The 16,036-nt window shown below is 42.4% G+C and overlaps 1 protein-coding gene and 1 long non-coding RNA gene across 2 annotated transcripts in view; one reads left to right on the plus strand and one right to left on the minus strand.

Annotated features, from left to right (window-relative positions):
• LOC135111281 (adenylate cyclase type 3-like) overlaps positions 1-16,036 on the minus strand; it is a 198,485-nt gene that overhangs the window by 70,361 nt on the left and 112,088 nt on the right. The window contains 1 exon segment of the mRNA XM_064024517.1: positions 10,226-10,344. Within this exon segment, the coding sequence (XP_063880587.1) occupies positions 10,226-10,344 (119 nt within the window).
• On the plus strand, positions 427-9,725 carry LOC135111012 (uncharacterized). Its single transcript, XR_010273523.1, has 3 exons — positions 427-1,146; positions 4,224-4,384; positions 9,588-9,725. It is a non-coding gene; the product is annotated as an uncharacterized LOC135111012 (long non-coding RNA).

A 16,036-nucleotide genomic window follows, 5' to 3' on the forward strand; every position in this document is an offset into this window, starting at 1 on the left:
TACACTAGGATTTCAGTAAAGGGAACCTGAGACTCGTACTGTCCACTTCACCTTTGACCCTTGTGTGTGTGTGTGTGTGTGTGTGTGTGTGTGTGTGTGTGTGTGTGTGTGTGAGAGAGAGAGAGAGAGACACCGCTTTTACTGCTGTTATTTTTCTTTTGCAAGTGATGACTGGTACCGAGATAGTTCAGCGGGTCATTCACTCTTGACATAGCAGTACGATGCACGTTTAGTGTCTTGTCTTTGTCGCTCTCTCTTCTGAAGCTCTTTGCTCTCTCACCACGACTGTTTTCAAAGGCCGTAGAGATGATTAGACAGGTTCTCAAGAGTAAACGTGTTTCTCCTGTTAATTATGTAGAAATATTGTTTATCTGTCACTACAACCTAATTATAACCTAACGTAACCTAACTAAACACCCTTAGAAAACCATGCCTTTTGAATGTCGCGAAGGTGCGGCAGAAGTGTTTTAGAATACGGTCCACAGTACAGTAACTCTTGGATTGCATATAAATCTCGCTGGCTGTTAAGAAAAGAGCCTCTGGATTTCCTCAAGCAGTTCTGGCAATGGCAAGAACTTTAATGGAAGGTGGAGGAGGCAACCTTCATTACTTTCCCTTAATGTACCGGCGGTGAGGAGCTGAGGTTAATGGTAACCTGCTCTTCACGCCTTCCCGTGAGATCACAGTCCCACAGTTCTACAGTAAACCATTCAAATGATGAATTAATAGGTAAATACACAGACAAGTATATGAATAAATGATTCATTGAGAAACGCCGTGAAAAGTGCAGGTGTGTTCCACTCTGGTGAGTTTGAAGAGTGTAGGTGATTGACATGCAAGATGCTCATGCGTCACACAAACACATCACGACCAACCGCACATGAACTGAATCGCCTGAGGACACATCCGAGATGGTTTCACTCTCTTCCTGTTCGTGCTCTGTGGTTCTGGCCAGGGGAGATAATTCCAGTATTGCATTGCGTAGGTTTCTGATGCAAAGGCTTGGGTAGGATGTTTCCAGCGGGAAGCGGACACGAAGGACATCACAGTCTTTATCAAACGCAGCAAGGCTTGGGTGCTGACTGTGACAGGCTCGCTGAGGCTACACATTTCCCTGTGTGTCAAGGCGAGATCCACCAGTGAGAGGTAAGGACACGACTTCCTCTGGGGATTTGTGGACATAGTCTTATTTTTTATTTATCTTTTTAACGTATATTTATAAGAGGCAACATTTTCGTCCTCACTGAGACAACTATATATATAAAATAAAAAAAATGTTATTTTTGGTATGAATCGGCTCTTTTTGGAACGCCTGACACTTTACTGTTGAAAATCCAGATGATGAAAGGATTCGCACCGCACCAGACGCCTCCCTTTCAGATAAACACGACTTCCTTACCTGCTCAAGTAACCACTGAACAGTGAGGGAACCTGTAGGTGAGCAGGCGTGTGCCCCATGGGTGTGAGACGTGCAACAATGTCTGTGTGGAGAATTACGTCCGAGTGTGGGCATTCTTTCCGGAGTGGCTGGTTTTATTCTTTGATTAAGGAGGACGCCACCTGTGTCCCGAGGATCCCTGCGTCTATCCACGAGGCATTTCTCTTATTTTGGTCACGTTGCTTCTCACTCACGCCTCTCCCCGTGGTTCTTTTGGCCAAATAGTGCCTCTCTTTTCACGCTTAAAAATGCCACTGCATGACTCTTGGAACTTATTTCGCTCTGTTCCCGAGAGCGCTGCATACTCGTATTCTCGACAGTACCATCCTTTCCCAAGCATGCCTACTATTCTCCAGCGAGCTTCCTTCCTCCAAGCGCTCGTGTATTCTGCACAGTGAGCCCCGCCAGGTTGAGTTGAAACAGGTAAGGCCGGCAGAAAATGTACCATTACGTTCAGTACATAAGCTCCAAAAATTTATCTTCTGGAGTAAGAAGTGAAAACGAAATTAAGTTAGGAGTTCTGAGTAGCCTTTAACTATCTTTTATTTGTTATTTCTTTCCTTATAGTCGGTCCTTCAGCAGTTCCTAATTTAACGTTTACTTGGTTCTTTAGGTACGGTTTTCACATCGCAGGTACTTTGTTCCCCAATACGAGTACGTAGCTTTCCTCCTAAACCCTGTAGTACGCCAATATTACATTATGGAAGGAACTGGAGCACAGCCAGTTAATGAGATATTTTCGTTGCTATACAGTTTCTCATCATTTATTTATTTTTAAGTCGACGGACACTTGCTGCACCGTACAAATTTAATGAGAGGTTCGTGTGTGTGTGTGTGTGTGTGTGTGTGTGTGTGTGTGTGTGTGTGTGTGTGTGTGTGTGTGTGTGTGTGTATGGTGCTGCACCCTTGGATCCACGCAGTAAAATATCCAGGTACAGTGGGCATGACATCAGCGTACTCACCGTGACATCATCTATTACCCTGCCTTGGTTCGTGGTGCCATGAACTAAATCACTGAAACTTACGAAGGAAACAAATTATACAATTCCCTCATAGTACACCTAGATGTCCCACAGGGCGACATGAAAAAGGCAGATTCCTCCAGTAATAGACACATTCAGAAGTTACAGTGCTGTGCATCACTATAGTGTCACACCAGCCGTTCCTTCCACACGTTAAGCTTAAGGAGATAGTGTGGATTGGTTCACGTTAATGGATCTGGTTGTCTGGGCTTCATGTGTAAGGTAGGGCGGTAAGGAAGTGCAAAGGGGACACTCTACAAGCTCGTGGCTAAGACCAACTGCTAATTCGATATGTGCACTCACCATTCATCTGTAACGGTGTGCAAATTGTAGTTCACTCGCCAATAAACTCTTTCACTGCTATTCGGCACATCCTTCTTTAATCAATAACCACTCTGAAGCATCTTTTCTTGTTCCAAAGCCACTTCCAAACATTGCACTGCCTAGAAATTGCAAACGTTCTTTTTTTTCATCACTTTTCTTTCTTGTACGTGATTATAAAGAATCCAAACATTGCTTTAGTGTTGTGAATTGTTACATATCACAGTGAAAGCGTCAAGCAAAATGCAAAGACTACAGTGGCACTTAAAAGATAATTCCTAAAGCTTACGTGTCACTGAACTAAGGGCTAAACTAATACGACAAAACACTACGTGGAGTACAACAATATGGATGTGAAGGATTGGATGAATCATTTAAAGTGTCCTCGTCTGAAATACAATTGAGAGTACAATATTGTTTGTTCAGGGTGAAAATATTTAACACGTTATGAACTCTTTGCCGCTCTATCGTGAACTGAGGCTTAGACAGTCATTAATGGCCAAACAGGTTAAAAAAATTTGCACTTTTTCTGTATACGTTTTCAATCACGACAGATGAAAAGTACAAACTAATGCTTTCCTTACTTTGAGATTTTCAAGGACGCCCAAAAACCAGAAAAAGGATTGAGCTTGGTTTCATGCAATAATTTTTCCAACTAAAGGCGTTGATGGTAAGCTTGTATGTGCCACGCCTCCCGATCCTTAATGAGCCTCTTGAACCTTCATTCTTGCCGGTAATCAAGGATATCACGTCTTTCCCTCCAACACCAAGCCAGTGTTAATGAAAAAGTTAATTGCTAATTCCGAAGCAATCTAAGTGTCTGTTGAATCCAATAAGCCCAGATGTTTCTGTTTAATTAATGAACATTCCGGCAATGAGGAAACAAAGGGAAGTTCAGTCTTTAAGATGCTCGATGAAATGACTGAAAGGTTTTTTTTTGGGGGGGGGGTAATGGAGATCTTAAAAAATCTAAGAGGCATTTTAGGCATATCTGTCTCGCAGCAAACTAAAAAAAAAAAAAAAAAAAGAGCCAAGCATCCTATATTTGTAATGATCCCATACTTCACGGCACACGCAGCGAGAGAGAGAGAGAGAGAGAGAGAGAGAGAGAGAGAGAGAGAGAGAGAGAGAGAGAGAGAGAGAGAGAGAGAGAGAGAGAGAGAGAGAGAGAGAGAGAGAGAGAGAGAGAGAGAGAGAGAGAGAGAGAGAGAGATGGGCAGCCCGTTAGCTCTACATTATAAAAACTGCACGTGAACTATTTCAGAATTTTAACTTTTTATTTCTAACTTATTTTCAAACGCTATCCTTAGCCACGAATGAAAGCAGCAAACTCTTGACTTTACTATTGCACTTCACATCCTCGAAAAAGACACGTGATTGATAAGTTTACGTTCAATAATACTTTGCTTGCTGTTTCTCTTCTTTTCCTGGTCCATCCTCAGAATCCGACCGCCCAGAAGGTGAGGGGAATGAACCTTTAGCACACGGGCCTTTCATTCAGCGGGTAATGAGGGTGTCACGGGCAGACCTGCGTGGCTGTTCCTCCGGCAATCCTGTCAACGCTACATCCCTCATCGACCGGTCACAGGATACACCCCACATAGTAAGATGATGATCATGATGATGATGATAAACTACTACTGGTACTATTACTACTACTCCTACTACTACCACTACTACTATTACTACTACTACTACCACTACTACTACTACTACTACTACTACTACTACTACTACTACTACTACTACTACTACTACTACTAATAATAATAATAATAATAATAATAAATAGATTAATTTATAAATTATTTAAACACATAAATAAATAACGAGAAAAGATTAAACAAAATAACATAAAATAAATAGACGAACAAGACAGAGTAATAAATAAATAAATACATGCATAAATAAATTAATTAATAAAAAAAAAAAAACGTAAAACGCGTCTGGATACACTTTTCAACGTGGAAAACCAGTGACATTATACCTAGAACTCTGAAAAACTTGATACTACACTGAAATAAGGTGACTACTCTAGGGGTATGAATTTCTGAAAAAAGAAAGAAACAAATTCGAACCAGTCTAATTAAAACATTAATTTGTCCGGAGACGCAGAGGGAACACCACAATTAGAAAGAGTCGCGTTTTTTCATCATATTTTAGTGCCACTCGAATAACAATGTAGCGAGCACTGATCTAATTCTTGGGCTACAATACAACACTGCAATTACATGACACCAGTAGCCAGATTCCCTGCAACACACACAAACCCACCCACCACCCCACTCACGCCAGAAACATCACCTAACATCATTACATTTATAACTGATACTATTTTACTTCGCTCACAATTCAGGTATTAAAACATCAAACGCATCAACAAAATGTACTTTAATGCAGAAAACTTATTAGTTATTCATTTAGTCATTATGTCGGTCTCGTATGAAACATTTTTCCTGATTTATAAAGGCATATCAGTAATACGATATTACTGGTTCTCGATGGAATATGTTCTGTCCCAGCTCACGCCCACCAATCATATGGGGTGCATGAGGGCGCCACCAGAGGGAGTGTGGCGCCCCTCGTCTAGTAGAGTAAGAAAAAGAACGCAAAGGTATGCAAAGAAAGGAATAACTCCATCTGATTTGTTATTCCCTACAGCGCTACACTATTCTGAAGAGCACGATAGCTGGGGCGAAGGCGAAAATGATGGTAATGAAACGTAAAGCTGATTGAAGGAGTCACTCGGCACCGCTGGAAAGAGGGAATTTCCTCCTCCACAATGCCATATCACATAAATTTCTGCGTCTCTGTTTATCTTTTGGTTCTGCAAAGCTCTCAAAGGGTTTTAATCAAATACAATTTTTTTCGTTGCTGTTCGACTTTCTTGCTGTAGTGCCTCAAAGAGTATTAATTAAACGTACGCATTCATTTTCTTTCCTTTATGACGGTGTTTAAAGTACCAAAAGACTCCACTCACAGCAGGCCACTACTTTGAAGTGTAACAGCGGGGAGTGGGAGCCTCGTCCTCTCACGCTCACACGCCCTAATTACCTTCGCGACGCACCCTAACCCTAACCAGCACACTAACACAATTTAAATTTAAAGCACCCCCAGACAAGATGTCTGGGGTGCTCGGTGGATAAAATGTCTATCTATATACCAAGCTGTCAATCCCACACGGGGTGGCCCAGACAAAGCACCACAGACTCATAAACTCATCATTCAAACTCTCAGCCTCATCAGCCCTGCTTGGAAAGGGACAGTCTCGTGGACCACAATGCTACACCACAGGAGCTTAGGCATAGTACAGGCGGCCACACACATCCTGTTCACAACTGTTGCTGAGAGAGACAAAACAGTTCCTCGTTAGCACTGCGCTTATTGCTTGATGCTGAGGAGTGTGCGTAAGAATAATGTGGATGACAAAATGGCATCGACACAACGCTGGGTACAATCACTGGCGGAATAAGATGAACATGACAAGAAAAAAGTTAAAAGTGAGCCTGAAAATAATGAATAACAAAATGTGAGTATTCACGTGTGGCCGTGAATTTGTCACGGCTCCGCTTTATAAATTTGTTTACTGCTTTTTTTTTTTTTCATGTCCATTTCACTTATTCAATTCAATTTCCGTCGCTTCAGCCGACGTGCGTCCGCTGCAGACTTTTACAACAGTGTGTAATATTTACACATCGAGACTATGATGAGATGACGCATTTTATTCTTTCATTATTTCATTATGGACACCGTGTAAAAGTGAGAGCGAGAGGGACGAGCGTAAGAGGGGGAGGAGGCTGTTCCCTGCTGGTGTGTTATGTTAATTAGCGGCGCCTGGCACCTCCCCCGCCACTGCTGCCGGAAGTGGCGCTAACACTCCCCACCAACCTCACCGCCCACACCACCTAGCCTGTCCTGGCCTTCTTGGCTGATGATTTACCTGCTAAGAACCAAAACATTGGATGAGGTTTGCTTTATCTTGAAGTCTTTACTTGATCAGCACTGGTGTTGCCGCGGCCATCCTCTGCACCAAGATCTTAGCAGGTTTTTTTCTTATCTTAGTACGCAGCAAAATATGACGCTTTCACCAGCAAGGCCATCAGTCCACACACTCGCAGGAGCACCTTGGTGTCTCCAATACTGGTGGATGTTCACCTCAAGCACCACAGCGGAGGGAATTTAACCTTGTATGTGTGAGGGAAGGCGAGTGGAAGTGTTCTACGCTGCGCTGACTGACTTCTTTGCTGCATCTTGAAGAGTCTGTGTGCCTACTTTACTTTTTTTCATGATTCTTCTTCCTCCTTGGATTCGTAGCGTGACTGTCTGCAAAGTTTGGTGATGTGTGCGGAAAGAGGCACCACGTCATGTCTGCCGCCGCCGCCACCACCACTACGCAACACTCTCGGAACATGATCGTCACAATACGAACATCAATACCCTCTTGTTCCTTTCCATTTCAGTACAATCTCCGTTACTTAAACCGGCGTGCGTCATATACCGGCCCTCACAACTATGAGAAAAGAGCGTGGAAAGTGTCACACAGACAACGCCACCATCACAGCATAACATCACAATACGGCCACCAAGATACGATCACCCCAACCATCACCACCATCACCACCACAACATAACAGTAATAATAAAACCAGAAGAGAACCATCCCCTATGCATCCAAATGGACAACACAGGTACCATAACAACGACAACAATACAACGAATACATACTAATTCAGTTTAATCTGGATTATGCAAAGCTACCTGAGTGTCCCCATCCAAATCAAGGCCCCATAGCAGCAACGCCCACAGACAGGAGGTGGTGGTGGCGGCTGCAGTAACAATGTGACTTGACGTGGCTGTTGTGTGCAATTCCTGGCCTCCATGTTGGCTGGTGAGTGACAGTGGTGGCAGTCATGAACGAGAGAGAGAGAGAGAGAGAGAGAGAGAGAGAGAGAGAGAGAGAGAGAGAGAGAGAGAGAGAGAGAGAGAGAGAGAGAGAGAGAGAGAGAGAGAGAGAGAGAGAGAGAGAAACACGCAGGTACACTTACATAGAGATTGAAAGGTGAATGAAGGCATGAATATAAAGATACCAAGGTACACACACACACACACACACACACACACACACACACACACACACACACACACCTTCAATCAACTCGCCTCAGTTCCACCCCAACCATTACGTGTTACTAATTAAATAGTGTTTATAAATTACGGTTTCACAATTATATAGTTTAAGCTTAAGTACCTACACAAACCGCATATATTATCATTATTATTATTATTATTATTATTATTATTATTATTATTATTATTATTATCATTATTATTGCTACTACTACAACTATTACTACTGATCATCATTACCATCAGCACTCTCCGGAATAAGAATAAAAGCCCCACAAGTAAATATTGCAGGGAATTTCGTTTACAACACCTATAACTCCATCTCTGAGCATATACTTTTTAAAAATAACACGGGTTTGGTTGTACTTCAGTTAACACCAGAAGAGCGGTACAGTATTCACCTTTTCTTTCTTTCTTTCTCTCTTTTTTTTTTTTCATCAATGGGGCAGTTAGCAGCGTCGAGGTTAGATCCCCAAAAAGATGTAATTGTTCAGTAATGGTGGGGACAATAGCGCTTGGAGCATTACTAAGGTTTCCCTGATGAGGAGGGCGGCGTTCAATATGTTCTATTACGTGAGGGAGCGGTGGTGGTGGTGGTGGTGGTGGTGGTGGTGACGATGGTGAGGAGGAGGAGGAAGAGGAGGAGGAGGAGGAGGAGGAGGAGGAGGAGGAGGAGGAGGAGGAAAAGGAGGAGGAGGAGGAGGAGGAAGTTTATGATGATGATGATGGTGATGATGATACTCATGATGCTGATGACGATGATTACAGTTCACCACCACCACCGCCACACACACACACACACACACACACACACACACACACACACACACACACACATCAAGCAGCGAGCGCCCTGATGCATGAGGCACTAATTCCGAGATCCGCCGGCTGGGGACTTGCCTTGGCTCAGCAGTTCACTTTACTCCGTCCCTGAGGTAAGGGATTTAGGAAGGCAATGCCCGTATTCCCTGTGTGTTGTCAGAGGCAACTAAAAGAGGCGCGACAGTGGGACCAGAACGCCTCCTTGGGGATCGTCTTTCAATATTGCAGGGAGGAAAAAAAACCGCGTTACAGTGTGTGTGTGTGTGTGTGTGTGTGTGTGTGTGTGTGTGTGTGTGTGTGTGTGTGTGTGTGTGTGTGTGTGTGTGTGTGTGTGTGTGTGTGTGTGTGTGTGTGTATTTTCAGTTTATCTCGCGTCCTTGAACAGAGCAGGGTGAAATGTACTGCGTTAATGGTAAAACAAGATGGGTTACTATTATTCCCATTAGCTATGGAACAATATTTTTGTCTTCCTGTTAATATTTACCTAGGTAAATATTATCTATATGCCTATTTATTTATCTATCTCTCTATCTACTTATTCATCCATCTATCTATCTATTCATCTATCTTTCAATCTGCATTCATCATTCTATCTATCTATCCATCAATCTATCTATCTAGCTGTCTGTCTACATATCTGTATCTTTCTATCTACTTATGTACCATCAGTCTTCACCTCTATCCCTCTATATATCTTCACAGACAATATATCTTTCCGCACCGTCGCTGCCTTTAATAGCCAAGAGGAGCCTGGCAGTGACTGGCGTGCGGGGTGCGACAGACAGGAGCTGCGGTGGTGTAATTAAGGTGACACGGACCACTGTGAACGAAAATTAATGTCATTCTTTCTTCATCAGTGTGGCTCATAATGTGCTCTGAAGGATACAACACGTCAGGAATATTGTCTGCAAGCCATCTCATCTGTCACCCAGCGTCTCCAAAACGCCAGAATGTAACGTGTATGGGAAAGAAGCCACGGAATTGTAAACTCTGTGTTTCTATAAATATTTGTCTTCTTCTTTCCTAGAACTTCGCATCGTATTTATAAACTGTAAACTCTGTGATTTTCTAAATATTTCAGCTTTTCTTTTTTCCTTTCTACAGATTGGCCTCGAATTCATAAACTGTAAACTCTGCTATTCTCAACAGTTTTTTCTTTTATCTTTCCTACAACATGGCTTCGTAATCTTAAACTGTAAACTGTACGATTCTCTGCTTATTTCTGTTGTTTTCTTTTTCCTTTTCCTACAACCTGGCCTCGTATTTCTAAACTGTAAACTCTGTGTGTACTTACTTAATTTTTTTTTCTTCTTTCCTACAAATAAGCCTTGTATTCTAAACGCTTCGGCGAGTTATTTATTTCAATTACTGTCAACAGGCTCTGGCAATAGTTCTTTTCCTTAATCCCCTAAAATAATCACTCAATTCTCCATCCTTTTATTTCCTCAAGAACACACCACTACAGTGTGTGCGGTGCCACGACTGCGTTTCTTACCTTACATTCTCGTGGCGACTCATGTAGATCTTTTTGAACTGGCCGTCACCACCGCGCCCCAGGTCCTGCCTCATGGTCTCGGCGACGTGCTGCGGCAGGACGGAGAGTAACAGCCGCTCCTGGGGGATAGAGGCCCGGTGTTAGCGTCTGGAGGATTAAGCTGGTCTGCAGGGAGTGTGGGGAGTGAAACTGGTATGTGGAGGAGGGAAAAGGTGAGAAAGGAAGGATGGTCTGACAGCTGGCGGAACAGATGCGAGGTTAGAGTGGAGAGAATAGACGCAGTAGTAGACAGTGGAAGAGGTAAAAGTCAGAATTCAACAAGTACGACCAGGAATGGTAAGATTTTGTTGAAAGCAAATTCTCTGGTGTCAGGGAGCGTCACTAATAATGACCAAGTTACACAAGAGCTTGTTTTACTCCACGAACAGTTGCGAAGTGTGCAGCTGTTACATCATTACTTCTGTTTACTTTCTACTTATGACAACTGGAACCTTTTTTTTTCTTTCGTTTTTTTTTTTTTTTTTTTTTTGTGGGGACAGGAAGGAGGGGGAATTCAGTGAAGATGACAGTGAATACAGCGCCCGTATTCTTAAACGCTTTGTTCTCTCATCAGGATGAGTTTCAAGACTATGTAGATGATGAATCAGGTTCTGGTGTGAGGTGCAAGCTCTGTTAAATTAGCGACAAAACCATGAATACACCCTTGAAAACCCTGGTAACTATTACTACATTCTGCTGCTGAAACTAATCGAGATAAAACACCGAAACTTTTAGGTGTACTAACCCGAGTGATGATTTTGTTACCAGCCTGCACTCTGGCGGCAGAAAACGTAAGGGAGTGAAGGAAGGTGAAATAAACGGAAGATGTAATAAACGTAGCAAAAACAAGGATGAAAAATACCACTGATGAATGATGAACTCGAGTCATTAAATCTCTCTCTCTCTCTCTCTCTCTCTCTCTCTCTCTCTCTCTCTCTCTCTCTCTCTCTCTCTCTCTGATGACGGGGGACGCAGATGAATAAAGCGGTGCACATACAATGGTAGGGAAGGATGGCAGGAGGGAGCGGAAGCAAGGGGCTGCTTGCAGGTAGAGGGAGAAAAAAAAAAAAAAAAAAAAAAAAAAAAAAACTAATAGTGATCCTGTGCTGTGTGAAAGGGACATGAAAGTGAGCACAGAGAGAGAGAGAGAGAGAGAGAGAGAGAGAGAGAGAGAGAGAGAGAGAGAGAGAGAGAGAGAGAGAGAGAGAGAGAGAGAGAGAGAGAGAGAGAGAGAGAGAGAAAACTGACGGAACAGATTTTCAGCATCAATCTAGTTAATGGGAACACTTTTTCTATGATGGAGCAATTCTGCCTTACTGACTTCAAGAAAGTGAAGAGCCTCTTTATGTAAACACCCTTGCTCCTTTGACTGCTGCTAACAATAATTCGATGACTTTACCGAGGTAAGATTAATATTTTTTTTTTCTGTTTTACATCCGGTTTCCATAGTGTATCAGAGCTAACCTAACCTAACCAAGCGAATAACATTGGATTTGGCATTTGGGAACCGCTACTCCGAGTGGATGCCCTTCCTACCCTCAGACCGTGGCCAGGATTGGAACCCCTGCGCCTGGAGGACCCCTCAGCCCCCAAAAACGCGCGGTCCCACTGTATCCCGGCGGCCTCTAAATCTAGTGAGCGACGATTAAATTATAGGTAATAAAATGTTTGAGGTTCTCCATCAATCCATATGGTGCCAGTGGTGTCTTTTGAAATTACACTCTAAACTTGAATCACAATATTAAGCTAATGAACCTTTTTTTGTAGTTTAGGTATTGTCTTTATAGCATACTTTAAACTTGTGCCATACCACTGATTACGCTCAAGGGGACGTTAAGTTCATAAGATTGCTTAATGTAGCAGACACAAGAGGATGGGAAAGATAAAGGCGTTAAAGGTTAAATTATGATATTACACTACACAGCAATAACTTCAACCTTCTTTAACACCCTAATTACAATGGCGCTGCGAAAATATTGATCAACGTGCAACCAGCTGAGTCAATACCTCGATTTAAAGCTTTAAATTACCTTCCATTATTAGAAAATGCTCCCCAGTCAATATAAGGAAGCTATTTCTTCTTTCAGGTGCCCCAAACGTGACGTCACACCTCGGTTCTGTATTTGAAATCATTATACTTACGTCACTATTGCAATGACAAGCTAAAGAGTCAGTTTCATCAATCCGCTTGTCATTATCCAAAGCCTTGAGCCTTATATGCTGATGCAGACTGTTAAAGGGCGTCTGGGAATCACGGCGCGTAATATTCAGTGATTCAGTAATGCTGGATATCGATTAATATTAACACAATGGTCTGATCTCCATAAAACTCACTGTGAGTGCGTCGTTCACCTCGGCTAATTATCATCTTATCATTAATTATGTCGTTGAAGATTTTTCCAATGACTGACGCCGCATAATTATCGAGGATTTTGCCATCCCCCTTATGAACGCTGGCCAGGCTACGACGCAAAGCCCGCCTCACCGCTGAATTGACTTTTCTCCTCCTCGAGACTGGGGATGAAGTAAGCAAACTTGGAATCACGAGGAACAGAACTCAGCTGAAAAGATTTGATGAACAAAGTTTTAAAGGTTATAAACGATCTCGATTTTAACATTTTCAAGGAGTTTGTCTGGGTGAGAATTTTTACATCGATTTCCATCTTGGTAAGTGCTTTCAGGTAGTGAAGTAATCTTACAGCCAATATTCCTGCTCCCTCTCCTCGTCTGCACAGTGTTCTCAGGCCAGTGGAATTAGTCATATTATCACATCTTTTCCTTTTCACTCACAACCAAAGGACAGTCACCCTTACGAATTCGTGAATAAATGTACGGTATTTTTAGCCGCTAGAGGGAGCTAGTGTCGGGCGATATAATATATACATATATAAGGGTTTGAGGCAAGCGACCTCAATCTACCCACGACTAAAGTAGCCACGACAATAAACTGGAGTGCCTGCTGACTGGTCGTATATGTGGACGCAGTAAGATCCACAATTTCTTAAACGGCAAGGTTCTTCACAAAAAGGTTTGTTCAATAACGCCGTCTTATTCCTGCCCACGTCCTCTCCTACGTTCCATTTTCCCTTCTCTCAACTTTGCTCCTCCCCTTCACTCCCCTTAAATTTCATTATTGTACGGACGAAATGTGGCATATTGGTTAAGATCACCCTTACCAGCAGCATTATTGCCCCTACAAGCCGTGCTCAGGTCAATGGAATCACCGTATCAGATACATCCTTTTTTCACTCTCAATCCACGAGGAACAGTCACTCCTATGAATCTGAATAAGTGTTACAATTTCCTGCACAAAGAGGTTTTTTAATAATATTGCTCCACCCTTATTCCTTCATTCCTGCTTCCCTCCACTACCCTTTGTTCCTCCCCTCCTGTTTTCTCTCATCTCATAACATGAGAAACTATGGAATATCAGTTAAATTACGACTACTCTCCATACCAAAAAGTATTATTATTACAAATCGTTCTCAGGTCGGTAGAATTAGCAACTTTATCAAACCTGTTCCTTTTAATCCACAGTCTACGAGGAACAATCACCGCCACGAACGTGTGAATAAGTGATAGTCTCCTCTCCTATGCGACGAAATGATTTAAAGAATAGGTTGTTTTATATCCAGTGCAGTCCATCCTTCTCCCTCTCTGCTCTGCTTCTCTTAGCTTTGATGCTTTCCTCACTCCCCTCACAGGTTTCATATCTATATAGAAAACTGGAATACTAATTAGCTAAGTTATGGCAGTCATCCATAGCAGCATTATGCCACCACAGTCATTCCCATCCATATCACTGGTGTCATTAGGGTTCCTTTCATCACCACCACCATTACCATAATCATTTTGTGTCCTCGCAGCCCTGGATAGATATGCTATTAGCAACCTGATTGTAATTACTGCCTCCATCACTATTATCACTATTGGACCTAATTTTGGCATTACTCTGTCAATTACTATTCGAATCCGTTAATTAATGCAGTGTTACAGAGGCAGCCCCCCCCCCCCCGCTCATCGCTCGTTACAAGTACAGCGCCACAGCACATGCGAACTTAATCAAGCAAACTACCAAATCCATAATGTAAAGGCATTAACAGAAATATAAGAAAAAAATAACATACCAACATACACAAATAAAAAAGATGCATTTTATAATAACAAAAGCAACGCAACTTTACTAATGGAAGCATCTGATGAAAAGCACTAATGTAAATCCTTTGATCGGTCAGTGAAGAGAACAGTATACTCCGCGATTCTCAAACGTGCCGCCTGCTCGCTGGACTGGCTCACGATTCACTCCAGGTATACAGTGAGGGACAGGAAGGGGAAGGAGACGTGGTACTGCAGGAGGAAGAGTTCCGGCGTGAGGTGTACCTGGAAGAGCGGTGGTGTTTAGTTGCAGAAGGAGGAAGAGCAAGGCTGTTGGTTTAAATTGCGTGAAGAAAGAAGGATGGAGCAACTTGCTGGATGTTGGTGGTATTAGCTACATAAAGGAAGGAAGAAGGGTGTTGGTGTAAGTTGTAGAAAAGAAGAAAGATATGGGTGTAAATTGTAGAAAGGAAGAAGGATGTTACTCGTACCGTCAGTTGAAGGAACGTTAAACAGTTCCAAAAAACCACATATTTACCTTCAAAACTGATCTACGTACATAATTTGACCGCAGGAGCTGTCTCGTGGTTGTGGTGATGTAGCTGCTGCTGTTTTCATATAGACTACATATCTATATATGTGTCGGTAACCTTGAGAATTCCCGGCAGCCTTGAAGCAAACGTGACGGTCATGACGCAATGCCGGCATTTTTTTTTCTTTTTTTTCATGCTCGGTTTCCCTCATCTATCAGAGCTGCACGGCGCCTCCTAACGACGGTCTTTGTTGTGACATTTGGAAACCCTTACCCGGCAGTCAGTATCGTTGTATTTTTGCGTGAATTACAAATAAATCATTCACCAAGAGCCAGCCTACCATCCTGAACGCCAAGCCATTACTTTTCCTTACAATGATTGTGTAAGGCCGATGATGAGAAAGCTTTTATTTATTTATTTATTTTTTTGCCGAGTTCCCCTTTGTGACTTATGATGCCTAGTTGCTATTCCTCATCTATGTATGTTCTCTTATGAATAAAGCTTGAAGAGATTCTTTTTTTTTTTTATTTCTATTCCATTTTCTATTTACTTTTTTCCATCCTCGGCTACTGTAGTGATGATTCAAATAGCCTCTTCATTGCTCCCCTTCCAGCTTCTACAGTCCACATGACGTTTGAAATGTTCCTAAGATTGTGTAATCTACGACGTGTTTATTCCGTGCAGGCAAGGTATGCTTCATCCAGTTACTTAACACCAACACGTCTGTGCCATGCAGTCATCTTTTTTTATTTTTTTACAATTGTACTCGCAGTAAATCAAGACGTGCAAGTTTACAGGTTAACCAGATTGCACAACCACGAGTCCTGCGCCATTATTATTAGTTAACTAGATTTACAAACAATCTTGAAACTTCACATATCGTCCCTCACAAAGCACGGTATATGTTGCGTGACATCAGCACTCAGGGCCACGCGCACCACGCCATAAAGGAATGAGTCAGAATGTTCCCACCTCACTCGTGTTATTGATGGCACGTCCAAAGTGTCATGTGTATTTATTATTGCGACGCCAAATATCACTCAAGCAATTACAGGAGGTCGTTTGGTGATAGGCAAAACTAATATTCCCCGGATTGTTTCTGTAACTAATTCATACATGAACAGCAAATTATACAATTTTTTTT

The sequence above is a fragment of the Scylla paramamosain genome, chromosome 21, assembly GCF_035594125.1.
Source record: "Scylla paramamosain isolate STU-SP2022 chromosome 21, ASM3559412v1, whole genome shotgun sequence".
NCBI classification, from domain to species: Eukaryota; Metazoa; Arthropoda; class Malacostraca; order Decapoda; family Portunidae; genus Scylla; species Scylla paramamosain.